The 24,614-nt window shown below is 38.5% G+C and overlaps 1 protein-coding gene across 3 annotated transcripts in view; it reads left to right on the forward strand.

The window, feature by feature from the left end:
• The window catches only part of LOC124262886 (ubiquitin carboxyl-terminal hydrolase 38-like), a 66,887-nt gene that overhangs the window by 37,271 nt on the left and 5,002 nt on the right, over positions 1 to 24,614 (forward strand). For all 3 annotated transcript variants that reach the window (XM_046697472.1, XM_046697470.1, XM_046697471.1), the window contains 5 exons: positions 21,259 to 22,203; positions 22,484 to 22,585; positions 23,197 to 23,355; positions 23,830 to 24,023; positions 24,402 to 24,495. In XM_046697472.1, the coding sequence (XP_046553428.1) occupies positions 21,274 to 22,203; positions 22,484 to 22,585; positions 23,197 to 23,355; positions 23,830 to 24,023; positions 24,402 to 24,495 (1,479 nt within the window). In that variant the 5' untranslated portion in view covers positions 21,259 to 21,273. The remainder of the gene's footprint in view (positions 1 to 21,258; positions 22,204 to 22,483; positions 22,586 to 23,196; positions 23,356 to 23,829; positions 24,024 to 24,401; positions 24,496 to 24,614) is intronic.

Consider the following 24,614-nt stretch of genomic DNA (forward strand, 5'->3'; position numbering starts at 1 on the left):
AACACATTGTTTACTGTATGTTTAATATCTGAACTGAAATCGTTGATCAAATTTTGTTATAAATGAAAATGTAATTAATAATTTATTATGGCCTTAATTTTAAATATAGTTTGTGTAAACCTGTATATCCTGTTATCATGATGTAGATGGTCCTCAGTAAACAAACAGTTCAACATCAACAGTTTTCAACAGCAACAATGAAAGGGTTGTAGATAAAATGTAGGTGTTGAATATTGTAAAGTATAGGAAGAGTTCCTGGTTCCTTGTCAGAGTGTTTTTAGATGGAAATATTTCAAGTTTTGCAAAAGTGCCATTCACAACTATTGTCATGAAAACAATAGACAGCCCATGCCCCAAACTATTAGATTAGATGAAAAATGTTTGAATTGGACTTTGGACTAGTGGCGAAAGTCACAGACTGCATCCATATACACAAGAGCTGAATGTCATGATACAATGTGATCTGAGTGACGTTGGATTAATATTGCCTTGAAGTGTCCCAGTTATGTCACGGCTAGTCATCTTAATGTGGTATACTTTTACTGTGTTTGTAAAACCCATGAGTACTGGGATGGTGCTGACAAACCTAGAGACTTAATCAGGTTGACCCAGGATTCAAACCTTCAGTCATAGATGGCATAGCCTAGTGGTTAAAGCTTTGGCTTGTCATTCCGAAGATCCGGGTTCGATTCCACACTTGGGTACAATTTGAAAACCCCATTTCTGGTGTCCCCCGCCGCGATATTGCTGGAATATTGCTAAAAGCTGCGTAAAACCAAACTCACTCACTCTGCCATGCCAAAGGGACTGTGTGTAGCAAATTGCAGAGCTCTGGACTACTGGGCCACCTGTGCACCCTGTTACATTATGACAGACTCATGGCGTGTATCAGAAAGATGGACACAAGCTGCAGTAATTCTGCAATGCACTGTAATGTTGCACCCATCCAAGACTGCACCTTCTAACTGTGTACCCTACCACAATACAGACAGCCAACCCTCCTAACTTTGAAACATATATTTTTAAATGTTGACCTATGATATGATAGCTGTATTTAAACTTAGTGTAGTACAATGCAATGATGTCATTGTGAACCATCCTACCCTGTTGTATTTATTCTGTTACAATTGTCTGTTGGATCTGAGGATTTCATACTTGCAATATGTGGCAGGTGGTGTGATAGAATAATCATATGTTGTTCATACCCTTTTGGTATGTGTATTAAGTTCTGTCCTCAATAATGATAAATGATAAAAATGTAATGAATTAAAGTTGGGACATTTGTATATTTTATTAACAAATTAAACATGAACTCAAAAGGAATCTGTTACTAAAGCTGCATAGATAAATAGAGGTTTCATTATCATATTGTGAAGAAAAAGCGATATACATGACATTGTATACATGACAAGTACTTTTTGAGGTATGTGATTCATTGAAATAGTGTCGTTCTTTGATTACAACCATACAAGTGAGCTTAAAGCAGGTCACCAGCTTAAACAGTCATGTTTATGGGAAGAACAGTGTTAGAGACTTCCTTTCATATTTTCCATGATCAAGAATGCTAAGCTCCTTTCAATAGCACCTGTTTGGGTACTATAAACATAGGTGTAGCAGTAATCTCAGGAACAGTTCAAGTGTTGCCTTTATATTGTCTACCCTGTCCAACACCCAGCTCTTATACTGGTGTGCTTTATAGCATTTGACAATGTAATCAACCCAAATGGCCTGGCATACCAGCCATTATTATGGGAATAAGCTAGCTTGGTATGTATGGAGAGTAGTTTAGGTCAGAGAAAGGCGTGGCTGGGCTGTCCTTTGCCCTGTGTGGGAGGAATAGTTTCCCAGCCTTTCATTTTTTGTGCATTGAGGACACTTTCAATATGTAGGCTGCTCCACCCAATCGTTCTTATTCTTGGTCTTATGTATTTACTTGTATGTCAGCCCTGTGGATATACCTGGTAAGAATGTAGGTTGATATAAGACATGGCGAAATACATCGGGTGGTCAGCTCACTTGGTTGATTGCATGTTATTGCATCCTAACGGCATGGATTGTTTTGTCCAAAGCAACATCAAATATCTGGAATATTGCTGAGTATGGCATAGAACAAACAATGCTAATGTCTTTGGTTATTGATTAGGTTTTAAAAATTTTCAAGTGTTACATAATACCATAACACCAGTTGAGACAGATTCACATTCTCTACAAGCAAAGCACATGGATCAAAGGACCCCACTAAGTTTTTAATGCATCAAAATTAAGTATTTTTACCACTGGTAATAAAAAGTTGTACAACTCCAAGACAGATAATAACAGGTATGTATGTAATAAAATTAATAAACAAGTGAGATATTCTTATTGTTAGGTTGTTTCTTCTTTCCTTCGTTCATTGATTGATTGAGTGAGTTTAGTTTTATGCCACACTCAGCAATCATTCATTGATAATCACATGGCAAATATGCATGTGATATTCCACATTAAACCAAAGAGAGCCACTACTCCCCCACTACTTGAAGTGTTGCTGTGGCATGCTCCAGATAAGACAATGGCGACAAATGGTACAAACTGATGTGAAAGTTGTATTTCCTTGCTCTGATTCCCTGTCTTCCCGCTACAGCAATTTGCAGCCACTATTTGACTAGTTTCTCATAAAATCAAGAGGCTACTTACAAGCATTTAGATGATCGGAGTAAGCTGATCTCTGTGTCAGATTATTGAGACTGACTGAAGAGTGACTTTCAGCAATCCATGGCAAAGTAGGTGTGTCAGTTTGAGTGTGAGACTCTTGGATTAATGTGTCTAAATAGCACTGATTTATTTGTTTCCAGTCACTTGTGTCTTATTTAGCTGATGGTTATATTACCAAGATGACTGTGTAACATTTAGGATTACATCAAAATGTAGGCAATTCTATTGAAAAAAGACATCATCAGTGTTGATTTTCAGATATCATTCATAGAACTGTGTATTGGCATATAAACTGTATTGCAATATTATATTTTGCAATGCACATATTCGTATTGCAATTTTTAAACACGATTCATGAGAAGCAAATAGTATTTTGTGTCTATCTTGTCTTTAATATCCAATGTATCAACTTACATTGACTTTTTATCACTCTATCACTCCAGAAACCTGAAATCAGTAATTTATATTTGTCTAGAAGTACAGAAAAACAGTTTCAACTTTTATCATATATGTATTAATACATACAATGAAGAGTTTGACTGAAGGTATGTTGTGTTGTTGTTGTCAGCGTCATGTGATGTGTACTCATACAGAACCGAGACACTCCTGAGTGGGTGCAGGGAATGTTGTTTGTGTGCGGCGTCTGGAGGTGTGATGTAGTCATTGTCATCCCTGATCCCGCACTTACTTCAGCTAGGTACACGATGACATCTTAGCAGTACGATGTTTGTAACTCCCAGCTACTTAACACATATGGGGCGGTGGGGTAGCCTAGTGGTTAAAGCGTTCGCTCGTCACGCCGAAGACCTGGGTTCGAATCCCCACATGGGTACATTGTGTGAAGCTCATTTCTGGTGTCCCCCGCCGTGATATTGCTGGAATATTGCTAAAAAAGCGGCGTAAAACCAAACTCACTCACTCACTCACTCACTTAACACATATACGACGCTAAGATGGCTTACAGTATATGCTACCAGGGTTTGGGGCCTTGTTAGGTTTTCTCAGCATTATGACAGTCGTATGTCAGTACTATAGTATGGGACTTACTTAGTGCAACAAATTTCCCTTTGGATAATAAAGAAATTATCAAATCTTTTCTTACTGAGATTGAGATTTGTTTGTGGAATACTGGTATCACCTGGATATAGGGCTGTAACGATGCATCGAACTGTCGATGCATTACAATTGTTGAGTCTCTGATAGCAATTAATCGATGGTAGAAACGAAAAACTACCGATGCATTGATAGTATTGATGACTATTGATAGTTTAGTAATTGACTTCCGTTGATAAATGTGCAGCGCAAAATACAGAAAGTACCAGATTTGTTCACTCTGACTCAGAGTTAACTGCCCCTGTTACCTCTTAAAACTTTATCTGAGTTTCAAGTTTCTAGTCAGTTACTGAAAGAGACTGAAACTACTTCAGCTTGTTTTTATTTCATATAAACTATACATGCATTTGGGAAATGACTTCAAATGAGACAATTCAAGGAGAAAAAACGCTATCGCAATAGTTGTTTCCCTCAATAGTCACCCCTACCTGGATATGCTTATAAATGGGGCACTAGTGTTTACTAAAAGTTTCAGTAGCTGAAAATGTCTGATTATTCTGGGGAAGATACTTAGTAGTATTCATTCCTTGTAATAGTTAACATCTCATTTTGACTGGTGTTTCATATTGTATGAATAGATTTTGGCAAAAATGCAAATATTTTGTATGAAGAAACATTGCACTAACAACAGGATTATGCTTTGTTATTCCAAATTCTGTTGACACAGCAGAATACATGTCTTAGTGACATTCTAGAATAAATTTGCTGCACCAACCACCTGTACTGGTATCAAGGGAAATTCAGTTCAGTTATGCCCAGGATTCTCAATATACTCAAGTGCATGGTTTATGTTGAAAGAGAAAGTAGACAATAGTATCAGTACACAGGCACAAATGTATTGTATTATTTGGATGAAAGGGCTTATTGTGCCACTAAACATGTTCTTCTTTTGTTGTGGGCCCAATATGACTATATGTTGTCTTTAGTCATACACACAGGTGTATGTTACAACGGTATTTCCTTCACGGAGTGGTTATCACATTCACAAAGAAGTATAAGAGGCTGGACTTTGGGCACATCCAACTCACTTTGATGTCAGCTAATCTGATCATTACCATGGCTTGTTTCTTCTCTATTCTGTTAATTAGCAGTGTTTTTTGCATGCTTTTTTTAAAACTAAGATCTCTCTGCTTTTGTAATAGGCCGATTGCCAAAGAGATTGATGTCATACAGCTGTAATATTGCTGAGTAAGGTGAAAAGGAAACAAACCAGCAATTGTCTATTAAATGTTAATTGCTGTGCTCTTGTTTATTATGCCCCCAGTCGGAACATTTTTGTTTTTATGTCAGTTGACATAACATATGGGGCGGTGGGGTAGCCTAGTGGTTAAAGCATTCGCTTGTCAATCTGGGTTCGATTCCGCACAAGGGTACATTGTGTGAAGCCCTTTTCTGTTGTCTCCCTGCCGTGATATTACTGGAATATTGCTTTAAGCGGCGTAAAGCCAAACTCAAAAGGGACGAGTGTAGGTTGCAAGAGTGGAAAATGGGCAAGTCTAGATATGAGAAAGACATGAGTGTAGGCTGCCAGAATTCCATAGGATAAGTTTTGAAATTGTAGATATGTGATTCTGATTCTAAAACGATATACCAGAGCATAATTTTGTGTGTAAGTACATACATGGTTTCTTGATTACCTGGTTCTAAGTTCTTGATTGATCAGTTGCCATAGTGACCCTGACATACTTTCACTTTCCGAGATGAATGATCATCATATTGCTTCTGTCAGTCAGGTATTTCTCTAAACATGCCATTGAATGTGAAAACTTGAGGTATATATCAGTAGTACGGATAAAGTGCTATTTAATCACAACCTTTTTATGCCAAGAAATTTGATGTTGTTTGCATCTCTGTGATTAGAGGGTAGACTTAGTCCTCAGTATCCTGCTTGTAAGAGCAGAATGGAGTTGTGTCCAGATGTGAGGTGAGGTGAGGTGAAATTGTGTTTTACGTCGTACTTCATTTTAGAAACTTGAGAATATTTATATGCTCATATGGCGAAACGAGCTTGCATGCGTGTTGTATGTGTATATAATGCGGCTGCTTGTACTAGCCCAGACTTAAGCTGGTTTTATAGTGCTAGCCCACTGAGATACCATGCCGCAGTGAAGCATGAATACCCCACTCAGACACGTTATACTGACTCCGAGCCGACCAGTCCTTGTTGTACCCATTAATGCTGAGAGCCAGGCAGGGACCTGAACAAGTACGTGTCCAGATGTACACAAGGTAGCAGGATGTAGTTCAGAGTGATGGGTGACAGTATAGGAAAGCCAAAGATCTTGGTTGTCATGAAGCATCTTGTGTGTTATTGTGTTCTGTTCTCATTCACACTGATTTTGCTTGTTAATGTTTTGTCAGTGAACTCTCAGTCAATCACACACTGCTCACTCACACAGTCAATCACTCACTATCACTCACTCACTCACTGTGAGTCACAGTCTCACCCACTGTTACTGATTTACTCACCCACTGTCACAAGTGACTCCTTCACTCACCCACCCTCACAGCTACTCACTCAGTGACCACCTACCCAATCATAGTCATTGACTCAGACACGTTCCCTCTGTTACAGTCACTACACTATTGTCAGTCACACACTGACCAACACTCACTCACTCTGTTACAGTCACTACACTATTGTCAGTCACACACTGACCAACACTCGATCACTCTGTTACAGTCACTACACCATTGTCAGTCACACACTGACCAACACTCACTCACTCACTCAGTGACCTACCCCATCATAGTCATTGACTCAGACACTTTCCCTCTGTTACAGTATTACTCCACCATTGTCACGATCACTCTGTTACAGTCACTACACCATTGTCAGTCACACGCTGACCAACACTTACTCACTCAGTGACCACCTACCCCATCATAGTCATTGACTAACTCACTCACTCTGTTACAGTCACTACACCATTGTCAGTCACAGACCAACGCTCACTCACTCACTCAGTGACCTACCCCATCATAGTCACTGACTAACTCACTCACTCACTCTGTTACAGTCACTAAACCTCTGTCAATCATACACTGACCAACACTCTCACTCACTGACTCACCCAATCACAGTCACTGACTCACCCATGTTCCCTCCCAGTGACTCACCCACTCTTCCAAGTCATACACATGTGTTGTTATGGACTACAACAGAAGAATTGTTTGTGTCTTGTGTGTATATAAGCAACAGATTTTTCACTCCTGGATTAATGTTAGGCTTTATGGATCGTAACTAGACTTGTGTTTGTCAGATAATGGTGCTCAGTCTTTGTAGATGTTTTAATAGTTTAATAGTGTTTAGCATGTTTTCCCCATCTGTTTCTGTTGCCTTGAGAATGGTTATACTAGTGTAATTGGCTGTTTCACAGTGTATGTAATGTGATGTATCATTTCCTGAATGTCCACATCTGGATACACATGCTGTGATTGTGAAGTCAACAGGCACCTCTCTCACTGGACCGTGTAAGGTTTTACATGGTGTCAACATGTTTACCTCTCTGGATGAACACAGCCTCACTTCACGCTCATCTAACCACAAGAGCTTGGAGACATACTGTTTTGTATCCTATTCTGAATTTGTGGAACGGTGTGTGACTTCTAGAAAGCTTATTGGTAGTGACAATTGTTAGAGTGTTGATAGTGTTGAGCATCAGATATTTAATTCAAAATGAATCAGTCACAGCTAATGTGATAACCTTGAAATCTACAGAAACAGGGGCCGTGGGGTAGCCTAGTGGTTAAAGCGTTGGCTCGTCACGCCGAAGACCTGTTTCGAATCCCCACATGGGTACAATGTGTGAAGCCCATTTCTGGTGTCCCCCGCCTGTGATGTTGCTGGAATATTGCTTAAAGCGGCATAAAACCAAACTCAGTCAGTCAGTCTACAGAAACATGGAATGACTAATTGAGACATTAATCATGGGTATTGTATTTGTTGAAACAAGCACTTAAAAAAGTTGATAAAGGGGCATGGTTGTTACTATCATTAACAACAAGTGAACCTTCTTTTCAGAGAATGAGAGTAGTTGTGAATATACTCTATGTCAATAAAACTAAAACATTTTGGTAGTGGCTACTAGGAAATGATTCCCCCTGCTGACATTATTGTTCCTTTAAAACACATGAAAAAAACGTTCTGTCATGAAAATGTTTTTGGTCTTTGTTCTAAAGACTGTATGTACAATTTGGTCAAGAAGTTGGTCAGGGTACGCTTATAACAGTATTAATATCTTATGAAGAGCCATCTTTGTTTATGGCTGAACATAAATAACAAAAAAGTGGGTATTTGTTTCAACAGAACCTGGACACAGTAACAACCCAGTAAACAGGCCCCTATCGGAGCAGTGTCATGTTGACATGAAGAGATCAAGGTTGTTGCTCAACATGTTCACACAAAAGACTTACAGTACATGATAATATATTTGTTTCACAATGTTTGATGAAAAAAAGGATTAATGAAAAAAGAAAATTAGGGTTCTTCAGTCAGAAACTATTTGAGTCTTCTCATTCAAAGTTGCCTGTTGACGTAAGCATAGAAATGGTTCAGACACTCAGGACCTAAACAAGTCCTTGCACTCCTAGAATGTTAGTGTGTTCGATTTTCTTATCAGTGTTCTTTTTTGCCATGCCGCTGACACCAGGTGATAAATCAATCATCGCTAACCATAAAAACATCATTGATTTAAGGAATCCCAAGGTGAATTCTCTTTACTATTTTCTCTAGTCCACATAACTTTCCTTCTACATAGTTGCCATATGCCTAATGTCAACTTCATACCCTGGAGATCTAATGATAGTTCATGTCCTATATCTGCTATAAATCAAGTGACCCCAGGACACGCCATCTTGCGCAATGGTTTCCGTAGCTGATAAGATGGGGTGAAATGGGGTGTAACATTGTGTAAATTCTACTTAAATAATAGTGGCTTGTGTGTGTCTGGTCAGGACTGCAGTAGTTATAGTGCTCGACCCTCTTAGAGACTATGCCACAGTTTAACACAAACACAATGTACAAATTCTAGGCTGATCAGTCCCTGGTATTAGCGCCAGGCAGGGTCGTGGCCAGGGGATCAAACTACTATCTGCCTCATTCTAGGCAGGTGCTCTCTGCAGTAGACCACAGAAGGGTTTGCATCCATTGCATATGCAAGAAGACCTGCCTAGAGACATCACAACTCGTTCATAGGCCATGTGACGCCCATTTTGTGTCCGTAACCAGCTTGCTATCAAAATATGTACAACAGTATTATGTCACCATCATATACACACTGATTTCACAATAACCATATGTCCTTTAGCGTTTCACGTGATCACCGAAGGGTTGGTGGAAAACCAGTACTGTTAAATATGAACATGTGATGGTCTTTTAAAGTTGGAGTGTGTTATAAATCCTGCCACTTTCAGATGACAAGGAAGACCATCAAGTAGCAACACAATAACAGCATTAATCACTAACATACAGTAGTAAATGCTCATGCTCCGACTGAAAGTCAAGATGTTACATAGTGATAGATGGATGTATGATGGATGTAAATATTGCCCATTGGTGTCAGTATCACCACATTCACAAGGACCAATGGTGTGAATTAATTGGCATCAGGTTGTTAAATTTACTGTGCTGTTGATAATTTTGTAAATTTAAGAAAGGAATTTTTACATCAACAGGTAAACATTAATCTTTTGAACAATTATATTTGAACCTGGTTGTGGCAAACTTGGGTGTGTCAAATTCCCAGGCTCGAATTTTGGGAGTCCAGGGTATCCCAATTAAGCATTAAATTACTCTGATGACTCAAACTTTTCAAAATATAATTAATGTCCAAACATTCACCAGGGTTTCATCACACAACTGACTGACTTCACTGCAATTCATGCAGTTGGTGCATGCAGGATGCTTTCTCACCAGTATCCAATCAAGACCAGTGCACCTTACCTCAGTGGTGCAAGCAGACTTCTGTATGCACATTGGCAGCATATTACTTAAGGTGTTCACATGACTGCCGATGACACATGAAATTTGTTGCAAGAGTAGAACGCTTTATTATTAGACAGTGTTCACGAATGGTGTTTCAAAGTAACAGGACATTGGGTCCTGTAAGCTTCAGATGTCTGTCTGACCCATTGAAAATTCACAGGACCCAAAGAATAAAATTAAACACACATTTCAGATTTAACATTTCTTATAATTGGCATTGAAATTATTAACAAACATAAGATTTATAAACAGCAAACAAATGTCACATGTCACATATAACAACTTCAGTCAAAGTCATTGTGAAATATACAGTCAGACACTGGGGTCGCTGGGTTGTAGACTTCTATCGGACCTTTGGCGAATCTGCCGGATTTGTCAGAGGGTCAGACACTATTCGTGAACACTGATTAGAACATGGATTATGATCTCTCATAACAAGTAGTTTGGTTTTTTAAAATTCTCTTTGTAAGGTGTCTTAAACCTAGAAACACTTGATCTTTTTTCCAGGTCCCCACAAGTTAAACATAATGTTTGACTGTATCTTTTTTCGTTATTATAACTTTTAGTCTGAGAAGTCAAACTAGACAAATAGATAATTTCTATATGTTGTAAGGAGGTTCCAAAATCTTACCAGTATTTGCCATACACTGATTATGGTAAAGTAAATATCATATTTACTCTAGACCCTCTGAGAAAACAGTTGTAAGAACTAATGTAATTGATGACATGGAGCTGAATATGACAGAATCAATTGTTTGTCTGGTCTTGACTTATGGGAGATCAGGCTCCAAGGTCTCATAAGCAGTAGGTTTGATAATGATTTCTTCCATGAGTAAATTTGAGACTTGTGTAAACAAGGTACTCCAGCAGGAATTTATTGTAGGCTTGGTCTAGTTTGTAAAAAACCAATGTTAGGACAGTCCGTGTTAGATAGTTCTTCTTGGTTGCTCTAACATTGCTCATTGCATGCTGGAAGAGAGTATGCCCCAAGCGCTTTCACAGGTCTGGCAGACCTTCATGTAACGACACACAGCAATATTTATCTTTGACATGGAAAGCACATGTTAAGTTTCTGATATATGCTGTTACAGTCATGTTTGATCGTCATGATCATAGCAGGGGGTATAATTCCTTAAATGCTTAGTAACGTAGTTTGTTTTTTGTTGGGGAAGAGTGTACTCAAAGATGTGTAGCTTATTTTGGATGCAGTTTTTCACAAAGGAGTATGTCTGAATTCTTTCATTATCATTTTCTGACAGTTTGAATGATTATATTCACTTATCCCACTCCATGAAGCAACGGGCATTGAATACATTGTAACGTACTTGCATATACCAAGGTTTCCTAGCAGTGAATATTCCAAGTGAATTTTACCTATTACTCATTCTCTTTAAATGAGGTCAGACCTTCTATTTTGAGAGTTTTAATAATGAACTGTGGACATATATATATATTTTCAGACTGGTTGGTGTCAGCATGTGTTATGAAAGATATAACTGTTTGCATAAATACTTTGAGATGCTATTGGGTGTCAGACATGTGATCTTGTTCAAACAGTCATCTGATTGTCTAGTGGAGGCAGAGATATTTGTGGATTTTGACTTGATAGGTCTCATGTGAAATATGGTCAGAGTTATATATAATGTGGTTATTTCCTTTAGGATCATGAGTTTCGAGTTGTTTTTGTTGGCATGTTTAATCTTGTAGTAAAAAAGTTGGTCAGGGTCAGCAAGAGAAGATTATAACAATGGATGTTAACAATGGATGTCACACGTATTGTCTTACCTGAAATGAACAGTGAGTTTATTGTAGTATTTCACTCAGCATGTTGAGCATGTGTCATGGAAATCTCAGGGTTGAATGTATGGCCCTGTGATCAAAGGGACCACCATTTGTTTTACATAGTTGTGTCCCTTTGTTGTGGTATGATCTGCTGATGTGTTTGAATCCCAGAAAACCCTGATAAGCAACATACTCACAGGTTTCACATGAGTGGTAAACTTTGCCACCAGCATCTCTCACTGGTTACCTTTTATCTTGGGGAGACATGCAGTGGTATAAATGTTTTACAGTTTCAAAGAAGTGCTGAACCCAACTAGTTGACTAGTTTGGCTAAAAAATAGTTTGATCTTAAAGTGCAGTTGCCAAATGATACCAGGACTATATTGCCAAACAAACACATCTTCAAATCCCTTAAAATGTTTAAGAGAAAAATTATGTTCATACTCATAAACAACATTTAGATTTATTTTGATGTTAAATTTAGGTATAAAGAGTAGTAAGTAAAACTGTATACTGATCTGTGTGGATGGTAACATGTACACATTCTTCACTTGAAAACCCTCGTTAAAGCAACTGAAAAGGAAAAAAATAGTGCATAAATTGTACAAACCATGTTCAACCATTGTCATTGTACCAGCTTCTTTACTGTTCAAGGAGTTCAACAACAAAACCTCATAATTCATTGCTATCTTAAATACCATTGACTTTATGGTACATTCTTCTTATGCTTGTGAAGTTACGCCCTAAACATCTGACACCACTGCCTGGTGATCCATCACACTTCTTTGTAATGCCTGAAGATGATACTGCATATTCTTGTTTATTACCCATGAGGTCAACGTATGGGTAGTTGCATATTAATCTCATACATCACACGAGTGTCGTATCGCGTTGACCTGTGTCGTAACGACTTGACCTGAGATTCTAACGATTTGATTGGATAACCGATGACCTCTCAATTAGGTCACATTCTGACGTAACTATTTTTTCATTCATAACAAACACGTGAATTCATTCATTCTACAACTTAAATATATTGTTGGAATGTAAACATTGCGAATGTTGCCGTGTCACTGTTTAATTGTGAGTCGAACTGAGACATTATATCCGTCGAAAAACATAAACGCAATGTTTCCACCAGTGATGTTAGCCAAATGAAGCAACTGGAAACCACGAAACGAGGTGCTACGGAGTAGTTTACTGTATGAGGCTGTACGAGGCGATGACAACTGACATGCATCGTGACGTTGGTTACCAAGGCAGTGATGTCATTACAGTGTGACGTCATGCAAATATTGTACTACAGTTCAAAACTCTTCCGCAACCTCTTTATGAAACCTGTTTCGGTTTGAAACCAAAAACATAACAAAAATACGCTATTTTGTCAATTTAATGCATGTAAGACGTGGGTAATAAATAAAATACCACACTCGGTCTCATTACATACAAATTATACGAAACTTCGTGACCTTCCTATGATATCTGACCTCGCTTTTGCCCTGTCAGATACCATAGGAAGGACACTCGTTTCTTATAATTTGTATGTAATGAGACCTCGTGTAGTATTCTCTATATATAGACCATGTACAGGCTGTTAGGCAAGACTCAATACAACATATGTAATAAAAATGCATGTATCATAACAGGAAATACAGCGAGTTAGCATGCTTGGTTGCCCTATTTTCCAAAATGAATCTATGCTTTACCTGAATTTGTAATGTAATGACATACAAAAATGCTACTAATTCTAGGAACATTGCAATATAATGGAAAATATAGAACATCCTTTCTATCCCTCTGTAACTATTCTTAGGATAATTTGAAACAAGTACTGAATGTGGGTAAACTCAAATTAATAATCATCAAATCATGCTTGTCCCACGTTCAAGGCATCACACAGTGACCTCTGGAGCAAGAGACAAGTGAGGTGTTTAAGATAATATTTCTGCCTGCGGTCATGACATCTCCAGACATTGCACCAAGTCTGACCCGGTTGAACCGTAACCACTAAATCCCTTGAGGCACATACACTGTGCGTCCCCTCCATTGTCATAGCAATTGCTCCCTATAACTTCAACCATCACTAGTTTACATAGTGGTTATGAAAGGTCCAGGATTTGTTTAAGGTTAAACAAAACTGGAGATCTTCCTTTTACCTCCCTCTCCACCTAAAACATGATATTGGTGTTGAAGATTTCTATAGTGTACTTCAAAGAGAGGTCCTAACTGACTCGATTGTCTTGGTCAGGTTTGGTCAAGCCCATGACCACCCATTCTGTACCTTCTATGACAATATCTTTGGTGAGGACAATGTCTTGTTTGATTGGCCTTATGTCATCACAAGTTTTAGTTTGTCATGTTTACGGTGCTGGGCCCTCTTTCACAAAGGGATAGTAGTACTACAACTATTGGAAGTCTTTGAAGTATATAGGAGGTACATTAGCTTGAGGGATTATATTGTTTGTGGAAAGATGCCCTGGGGCTCAGGGAGATGACAGTGCCACAACTAATGTATTTCTGTGTTGATGTATGAGAACTAAGTTAGTTATGGTGTTTCAATCAATGTATGCATGTCAACCTGCCCAATTGCTTCGTTTCATGTGTATCAAGTACAACGAAGAATGATGTTTTATCAAGGGTGTGTTATCACATGTATAACACATATGACATTTATATGTTATAATGAGTATGACATAGGGATTGGCAGATCTTGATACATGTATAAGCATTGAGAGCTTGCACTGGTGCAACCTTAAAAACTGCAGGACACAACTTCAAACTAATACCAACTTGAACTCAGTGCATGCTGATATTTTGCTCCTCATAGAACACAGACTTCAGGTAGAAAACAGAATGATGAGGACCTGGCTTGGAACAGTGGCTCTGATGGCTACATGAACAGTAACTAACTGTCATGAATTATTATGATGATTTTATGTAAGGTAAAATGTTCTTATCAGATACAGAATAATTTTGTTATAAAGTCCTTTCATCAATACAAAACTGAATCATTATGTGTAATTGTATATTGAGCAGCAGATGCAGCCTGTTTTTGTCTTGTGCAATGAAGTTACTATAGTCTGTTTGCAGTGAAATCGTACCGATGAATTTCACTTTAAACAAAAAAGTAAATCAAATAAAGTGAAATTAAGATTGCGAATCTTTATAATTTTACCTTGCCAATTGAACATTTAACTCTCAGAATTTTATTCAACTTATGATAAAAGTTGTTTAACAAACTATCATACGCTATTCAAATCGCTATTATTGGTTTGTATTACAAGGGGGTACGCGCGGTAGTTGGAACAGTGAAACAAATGCACGTGCTGTACGTGATGAGCGTTAACATACACCAACCTTACGTGGTCTCGGAGTTTCATTTAATGTGCTTACCCCCTTGTAATACAAACCAATAATAGCGATTTGAAACTATGATCGTTTGTTAAACAACTTTTATCCTAAGTTGAATAAAATTCTGAGATTTTAATGTTCAGTTGGCAAGGTAAAGCTATGAGGATTCGCAAACTAAATTTCACTTTATTTGATTTACTTTTTTGTTTAAAGTGAAATTCATCGGTATCGGTTTCACTGCAAACAGACTATACCTAAGGTTCCATTTTGTTAAATTGAGCCCTGATAGGTTAAAACATGTTTGGCATGGGTAGGTTATGACATGTTTGACAGGGGTCTTTTATAACAAATATGTTTGTAAAATTATTCCGTTTGACATGGTGTTATAACAAATTTGACATTGTTATAATACCAATGACACTGAGTAAATTCAGTTTTATGTGACATTGTTTGCAACCAAAATAGATAGCTGAGCATAGTTCAGGAGATAAGTCAATAATTTCTTTAGCAAAGGTGAATGAATATTCATCACCATCTCCAGAGCTACCCAGGGGGTAGCATGATGGCCGAGTGGTGTATGATCAGAGCAGGAGGTCATACCGTGCTTCTCCAGGTCAGTTACACCTGGCTAACCCAGATGTGTGAAGTAGGTCATGAACCCTAAGTCTAGCTTACCTTTTTCTGTTGCCCTGTGTCAAAAATATTAACATACAACTGCCAGGCCTTGACCTTCAACCTAGTTGTTCATCAATTTGATGACATCAACTGAATGCTGTTGTTGGTCATCTTATAATTTTGAAGATGGTCAGAAGTAAAGAAACTTTGAAAAATAAGATCAATTCCCTTTATAGCTGCACCAGTTGCAGAAAGCAACTTGTAAAACATGTTCCAGGTTTCATGTAACAGTTGTAAAATTAACATGAAAAGAATCAGTTCTCTCAGTGAAGTGTTTATACTCTGACTGACTGACTGAGTGAGTTTGGTTTTACGCCGCTTTTAGCAATATTCCAGCAATATCACGACGGGGGACACCAGAAATGGGCTTCACTCATTGTACCCATGTGGGGATTCGAACCGGGTCTTCGGCGTGACGAGCCAACGCTTTAACCACTAGACTACCCCACCGCCCCGTTTATACTCTGAACTTGGTGCAGTCAGTGATGTGTCCCTTGGGTCTACCAGGATCTGATGATCATTGTTCAAAGTCCCTCTCTGATTGTGATCCTTGGTTTGGAAGCAATTTGGGCTTCCCCCAGGATTAGGCCATCTAAGCAGGATTATAGGAAAATACTTTTCTTGGTGGTGTCAACTTATTTGCTCACTTTGTATGTTAAACAACAGATGCAGGCCATATTCATCTCCGGTTATATGGGTGAACAACATGTTTACATGAACGTTGGCTTCTTCAACACAGGGTCAATTATTTCTCAAGGTTTTCATACCAATGATGTTTGCGACCTAACCAAACATGGATGTCACAATACACACATACACTTTCGTTATTCAGATGACGCTTGTGCAAACACTTGCCTTCTTCTTTGGACTAGGGTAGATTGTATTAGCACTGGGTTGTGCACTCCTTGGTAGGACTGTATGTAAACTAACAGAAAACAGGCCATTTTAACACAATGATAAGGAATCTGTGTTACATGAAATCTGGATGTTTTCAGTGTTCACAACTAAAGATGAAAGGGTATTTCTATCCCTAATGTTAAGGATTGAAGATTTATGGGGATTCAAAATTAACAACATAAAAATATCAAATTGCAAAAACATATAGCCAAAACAGTCCTTCAGTTCATTTACTGCATTTGCCAACACTAGTACAAGAGACAAATTAATGGAGAGCTATCATTTCACATGGTTCACTTATAGGACAAGTTATATATTTTACACTTGAGAAGATGTACCCCATTGTTCTTGCACGTGAGATGCTGACTCTAATGACTTTCATCAATTATATGTCATGTATTACATGAAATCATCTTTTTGCCATGATATTTCTCTAATGGATGACTGTATTACAGGTGTTGTTTATCAACCCTGACTTCAAAGGACAGTATTTTAATTTCAGTCAGAGCATTTGGAACAAGAATTCAGATTATGGCTGGCTGGTAAATCAACAGACAGAGGAAATCAACACTAATTGTCTTAGTCCATGAAATACAATCGTTAATATGAGGTGGGACCAAGGATGTTAAATGTTTGCAACTATCGTACTTGAATCGGGGGATTTTCTGAACTTTAAGCTTTTAATGCTGATGTCATGACAAGGACCCCTGACTTTAATCCTTGATTTTGAACACTGATGATGGTGCCTTTCCTTCATATAAGATCCCTATGACATATTTTCAAACTAACATGAGCTATTGAGGTATTTGAGCTCCATAATCCTTAATGTAGCCTTGGACCCGTATGTCTTGCTGTGAAGACCTTGACATGTAATCTGCAGAAAGCCCTGGAGCTATAACCTGGGAGTGATGTAACACAATATGACGAACGTATAGCAGCCATTAGGGTCTTGCTCTGGTCACCTCACAGGTCATCTGGTCTCACATCGTTTGTTAGATTTTGTGATTAACAATACAGCCACTGCCTCAGGGTTTAATCCTTCGTTCAATACATGATGGGCATCCTTTATGGTAGTGATGTGTAGAGAAAGATGTTATCTTTCATATCACAGAAACTTGAGTCGCTGCAACAGTATAGAATATTCAAAAGTTTTTCACAAATATGAAAAAAAATGTGCCTGTGGGGAGGGATACAGTGTAATGTGTGATCATGCATAACAAAGTAATAATGTATAAATCAGATGCAGGATTTATTTCTCCAAATGGGTTACAACTGTGATGTCCTTGTGCTATCACTGTGGGAAATCTTCACTTGGAGTAAAACCCTACCAAATGTGTGCTTAATGTGTGTAATGCATTATGAAACACTAATTACTTGCATTTAGCACCTTTGGTAAACAAGTACCATTTTAAAAAACAAAACACATCATTCTTCTTTGATGGTGTCTGTAAAGTAGCCTGTTTAATGGTATTTACACTTCACACCTAGCATCGTACATGTAACACACTCAGTAAATGTTGAACCACTGTTGATTGTTTTTAACTATCCAGCAAACTGCCAAAAATGTTGAAAAGGCCTTTTTGTGTTAAAGTGGCTGTTTTGTTAAAACTGTACTCATTTATCCCTTAGCTGTTATTGTGGCCCCATCAAACAAGGACATCCAGTGAATAATTTGGTTGGATTGTATAATGTCAGAATAATTATAAGGCAACCAGTTGCACAATGTTCTGTTGAACTTGTCAACCCTCTAACCTTTACTCAAGGATTTTTTCACAAGGAACACTCTGATAAATGTCTCCATTGAATATAACACAATGGCAGTGAGAATTGGTCAGTGAGTTGTATGGAGCATTGTGTGAGAGTCCATGGATGAAAGGGAACCTGCTGTGTTCATCACAGCATGGGAGAGGTGTTACTTGGTGGACCATGAGAATCATCTTAGTAGGAATTGGTTTGTGGTAAATCATGTCACCCTACATTTGTTTACCCCTGACAAGAGCAATCTTTCAGGTCATTGGAATCTGATAATGTGTCTTACACTGATAAGATTCAATCTTGTTGTTCCAGTTCTGCATTAACATGACGTTCCAATGATTGATAGCTCTGTCATAGATGTATGGCATAAGGACATTATAAACAGGACATTCTTCTGTGTTTCTATTGTTCTTTGTAAATAAGGCATTGTTGTTTGAAAAAACACCTTTGACTGTCCTCCAGGATGTCCCAGTGTTCTGGGAAAAGAACCAATTTGAACCCTTGCCTTCTCATCTTGGTAGTGGAGATCATAAGTGTTAAATGTCCACAGGTTGGAGACTGAATATCTGTAATTAATAGCATCTGTGATTTATATTTTATGGGATGATATTGATAATAATATTGAAGGGATGGGTGTTCCTTGCTTTTGTAAGGAATGAGATATTCTCTACCTTTAGTGTGATTACCAATGGTGATAGTTCTGTTCAATGATACCATGGTCTATTAAATATAGATGTGAAATATTCCTGTCAAAACAGTTCCCTCTATATGTTGTTAGTCATAGACACATTTGCATTAAATTAATTTAAACTTTCAATAATAGTTTTCTTTTATAGTTTTCTGTAGCCACCTTCCTTCATATGTTTTTCTATTGTCCCTGTTATTATTTAGTGCTAAACATCACATTGTACATAGTGTAAGCCCCTCCTTAGCTGTTAACTGCAGTATAGTAACCAGACCACTATGCCCCATCCCTGTCAGCCTGATGATATCAGTTTGAATTCATAAAATTGTTTATGGCTGTTGGGACATAAAACCAGTGTGAACTGCTAGACAAAGATTAATCCCTGATATGCTGGAGGACATATCTGAAATAAGTATGTGGTGTGACCAGCTCCAACTTGTTGGCCAATATACACCATCTCTGTCACATTGCTACAAAATAACTTTCCAATATAACTTGACTATCCCTTTATACAAGTTTTACTGATGGTCTACAGAATGTTGAACAGAAGTACCTATGTGTTCCATCTTTAGATTTATAATTGCAGGACTGTTCTAGTAAAATCATTTAACTCTTTCTTTTTGTAAACATATGCATTTTTTTTATTGTACTTTAACCAGATAAACATATGCTGTATATATTCACGTGCCTGTGTGATCTAGCCAGCACCACTTCATAAAACACAGGTTACACCCCTCCACTGCTACCTGGATGTAGAGGCATTTAGGCTGTAGTTATCAGATAACTGTCATTGTAAGCCAGCAACACTGGACTCGCATGCTGTGAGTACTGCCAGCTGACCCAAAATGCTACCTACATCTGACAACTCGATATAATCCATTCCTGAATCAAAATCTGTACTTCTGCTCAGATCATTAACAAAATTAATGTTTCTATGTCAGCAAAGAAGTAATTAATATAGAAGGTTATCAGTGCTGAAATTGTCTGCATTGTTTGCAAAAGTAGAGCAGTCACACCAGGCTAGAGCTAGTTGTGTGGATAGTACTATCAGTACCCGGGGTATTGCATGTCAGGGCTTTGGCAGGAGTTTAGTGGTGGTTTACAATGGAAAGATCCAGACTAGAATGTAGGTGAAGGGCTTGGTTGACTGCATTACTGAAGGGTAAAATCTACAATCTTGGCTGGAAATCCTGGTCAAATATGCGTGACTGTCACTCTAACTGAAAGACGCTGCATGATAAGTTGCCAAACATGAACCAGAGATCCGTCAAAATATACTGCTATATGCCAGTTCAAAGGGTTAGAGGGGCGGTGGGGTAGCCTAGTGGTTAAAGCGTTGGCTCGTCACGCTGAAGACCCAGGTTCGAATCCCAAATGGGTACAATGTGTGAATCCCATTTCTGGTGTCCCCTGCCATGATGTTGCTGGAATATTGCTAAAAGCAGGGTAAAACGAAACTCAGTCAGTCAGTCAGTCAAAGGGTTAGAAATACATTTTATATAGAACAAGTTTAAATAGTGAAGTGCTGGATATTCAGTGATAAATGTGATATGAAGTGTCCATTGTGACCCCTTTATGTTGTGTCTTATACCATTTCTCACCCAGTGTGGTGTTTGTGTAATGGCTTTTGTATTGCAAACAACGAGTAGCTTTTGAATTGTGACTAGGTCATGTTTGATCAAGTATTTAATAGTAACTCCAGAGTTAACTCCCTTCTTTAACAAGTACATATTATGAAATTAGGGAGAAAGTTATCATGATCCAAAAGTTAAAAGTTAGATAAAGTTCATAGAGCAAAAATTGCCAAAGACCCAGATATCTTGTTAATTCCTTGCACAAACAATAGGTAACTAGGATCGACTAAACATTTCTGTGAGTCGTATTAGTCTTCATCCTAATGTAGGTATGCAATTACAAAAAGCTAATTGATGCCAAATGAATCAATATGTCATGACGTAACTTGTATACTGTCATGCACGTGTATTCTGAGTGATATGTGTTTTGCCTAATGCTCTATAATCTGTATTGCAGAACGGAACGTTTTATGTTCTATATTTTATTGTGCTCTGAAATGTGTGTTAATTGTGCATTATTACTGGGAATTATTATCATAAGGAATCATTTTCAACATTTTTAAGAAATAGATAACTTTTGTGCACACACATGTCATAAGTGTAATGAATGAAGAGATGATATGTTCTATATCATAAGTGTACTTATCCAGTAATGAAGTGAAGAGATGATATGTTCTATATCATAAGTGTACTTATCCAGTAATGAAGTGAAGAGATGATATGTTCTGATGTAATCTTGTTGTTTTCAGCATGACCTTGACAACATGGACCGAATCCTGCAAGGAATCATTTCCTCCAACCATCCCGAGCGGATGAAGAAAGAGCTTATTGATGCTGTGGCAGTGAAAGGACAGAAGCAGGCTCCAAGCGTGATCTCCTGTGTGCTGGAGTTGGCAGCAGGATGGACCCTCAATGGAGAATCGGAACTGGTGGTTACATCAGGCTTCAAGGTCTACGTTGAATGGGCCAAGACAAACATGGCATCAGCTGAAGCATTCTTCAACAGGGAATATCTTGTCAACCTGCTTACTGAGAAGTACAGAAATGAGGCCAATGTCCCTTTTCTGCTGCATGAAAACATGAGGCTGCTGAAAGACACTGCAACAGCTCAGGCACATTTCAAGGTCATTGAAGCTAAGGCCATCAGCTATGTTCAGGAACACACAGACTTGAAATGTCTGAATAACTTTATTGTGTTTCTGGAAGATTTCAAGGAATGCATTCCGAAGGGGGACTTCACCAGTAAGTTCTGTGTCACCATCCTTCAAGCAATGAGTATGGCAACCATACCAGAAACAGGCCCAGAGATGATCACATTTGTGAAAGATGCAACACGAATTGGTAATTTCCTGCATTATATCTGGTCCCAGAACAACAAGGACTGCATCATGGACTCCTTGAGGACCATCTTCAACATCATATCGACACCAGACGACTTGGACCCCTGCTTCTGCCTTGGTGCAGTCGTCAGCTTCATCCCACTCGACATGGCCAGCTCAGTGGTGAAGAATGCTATCAGTGATCCAATCATTGATGACTTCAGCATGACTTCTGCTGTTCAGAGGATGATTGACTGGCTCACCTGGCCAACTGTAAAGAACATCGACCAGTGGGTGATCATGTTCCTGAAAGAGTTGGCAGCAGCTAAGAAGTACACCATTCTGATAACTGTCACAGACAACAAGGTAGAACAGGTGAGTTGGCAGATTCTCTGAGCCAGGTCTTCATGGAGATTTCCTGGCATAGTAAGTCCAAAAGGTTCATTTTCTTTCTTAATGCAGTGATTTTGCATGAAAATATGTCTTCATGACATGTTCATGATTACAATAAATTTTGATAGGACATCAATGTTTACCAAATTTGAACAAATCTGAAGGACTTTTGGATGGCAGTCATTTAGTAAGTGAACTTAGTGTTGAAGGAAAGTTGAAGCTCTGATATACCTTCTCTAAGCTGTGTGTGTTTGTATTGCAGGTTGCTGAAAAGCTTCAGTATGCTCCCCTTAGAGAAGCTAGCTACAACATACTGGCTCACATGCTGCTCAGTTTCCAGCATGCTCCAGAACCATTCCACAAGGTAACACTACAGTTTATAATGTAATACAAGCTGGTAATGTTATATTGGGCAGGGAGAGAATGTGCGTGGCCATGCCTCTTACATTTGGTTCCAAGGTTCAACCAATGGTTGGATTGAATTCTAGCTTTGACTTTTGAGCACTTAACCTCAACTCTTGGATGTTTACTAAGTGGAACAGATCTTGGACAAACTCCTCCAGCTATAAAATGTTAATGTGGGAACTCTCTGAAACTGACAATAGAAAGAAACTCTTTTTACTCACAAATCTTTATAATGCATATATATATGGAAATATTCAATTGTTCTGAATAATTTACTAGTCCCATACCTACCTCAATTGATAATGCTTTAGTAAGGACTAGAGCCAGGACTTTCCAACAGTCTTATTTTAAGTATCTGATATAATTAATAGAGATATTAACTGTAATCTTGATTTTCCATACCATGTTGTTGCAACTGAGATTGTCCATTTTAACATGAATTGATAATTCCAAGACGTAATATTCATATGCATGAAAACATCCACAATAGTGATTGTCCTGAAAGTATGTTCATCCATGATCATGGTGACTGCTGTTGGAGATACAAGAAGTCATGTTGTTGTGTTGCAGATCCTGCCCATGATGCCAAGAATTCTGCAGGCGATGAAGCAAGACCTCAGTTCAGAGAGTCAGCACTTCTTCATCCGCACAGTGGAGCTCCTCCACACACTCATGCAGCTGCATGCAGGCTTTCCTGACCTCTACGACCCAATCCTTGACGCTGTGAAGGTAGCCATTTTTGTCTTATAATGTCTTACAGTTGAAGAAAATCTCCTCACTTTTGTACCAACAAGTTTCTGGTGATAATGTTGCAGTATTTGTAATGTATATATGCAGAGTGGTAACATACAGTTACATCATTGACTAAATCCTCAAAGGAGAGGCTTTAAATTGGCCTACAAGATACTAAATGAGAATGCCTGATAACCCTGACACCATATGCTTATACAAGTGCATGTTTCAAGCAGTGAATACATTGGTTGCTAAAATGATAGTGTAGAGACTTTCTGGAAAGTTATGCATCCAGTTTCAAAATAAGATCATTGAAGAACAATCATATCTTGAATAAACACAGATTTGTGACAGTCATTCTGCAGGTATTATTCAGCAAAATTAGGCCCTCTAGGTATTAGAATGTGAAATCTGTTGACCCTTGCTATCCACCAGTGTCAGTGATACAATTTTATGAATGCTATATCCCAGGGTTACCCGAAGCCATCAGGTGAGGCTGTGCGCATCATGTTGGAGGAGAAGAGATGGAACACAGCTGGTGTCAGCGGACTCAGCCCCTCACTCAAGATATCTGAACGATCTGACACGGGCAAGACTGGCCTGTTCAACCTCGGGAACACATGCTACATGAACAGCATCCTTCAGGCTCTTTACATCAGTGATGAGTGAGTATAGTGAAACATAGGTTAGACCATCCAGGGTTGGACATTGTCACTGGACTGTCAAGCATATGAATGTTCTGGATATCATTGGAATTCATATAACATAAGATCAGTAACCAGACTTAGTAACTTAATGAAACAGACAACTACCTATCATCAGAAATGTAGTTATGTTATAGGAACTACTTGTTGTAATTTAACTGAAGAAATACTAATTGAAAAAAGGGACATGTTTGTATGCCCAAAGCATGTTTAGATGTGTGATCAAAGCATTCTGACACAAAACTGACTAGCAGGACACCTCTTCCACACCAAGATTGACATGATAAATGGTATGTGAAGTGTCTACCAGCCAGTGATGCCAGTGCTTGTGTGTTCCAGATTTCGCCAGAATGTGTTGAGTCACACGGCGTGTCAGGGGGAAACTCTGATGGCCAAGCTGCAGCAAGTGTTTGCCTTCCTCTCTCTGTCTCAGGTCAGTACTTTGTGACGCACTGCCATCATTATATCAGGGATTTGGATAATATGCAAATCTTCCTTCTGAAACAATAGGGGCGGTGGGGTAGCCTAGTGGTTAAAGCGTTGGCTCGTCAC

The sequence above is a fragment of the Haliotis rubra genome, unplaced genomic scaffold, assembly GCF_003918875.1.
Source record: "Haliotis rubra isolate DU_JTF1 unplaced genomic scaffold, ASM391887v1 Scf86, whole genome shotgun sequence".
Lineage (NCBI taxonomy): Eukaryota > Metazoa > Mollusca > Gastropoda > Lepetellida > Haliotidae > Haliotis > Haliotis rubra.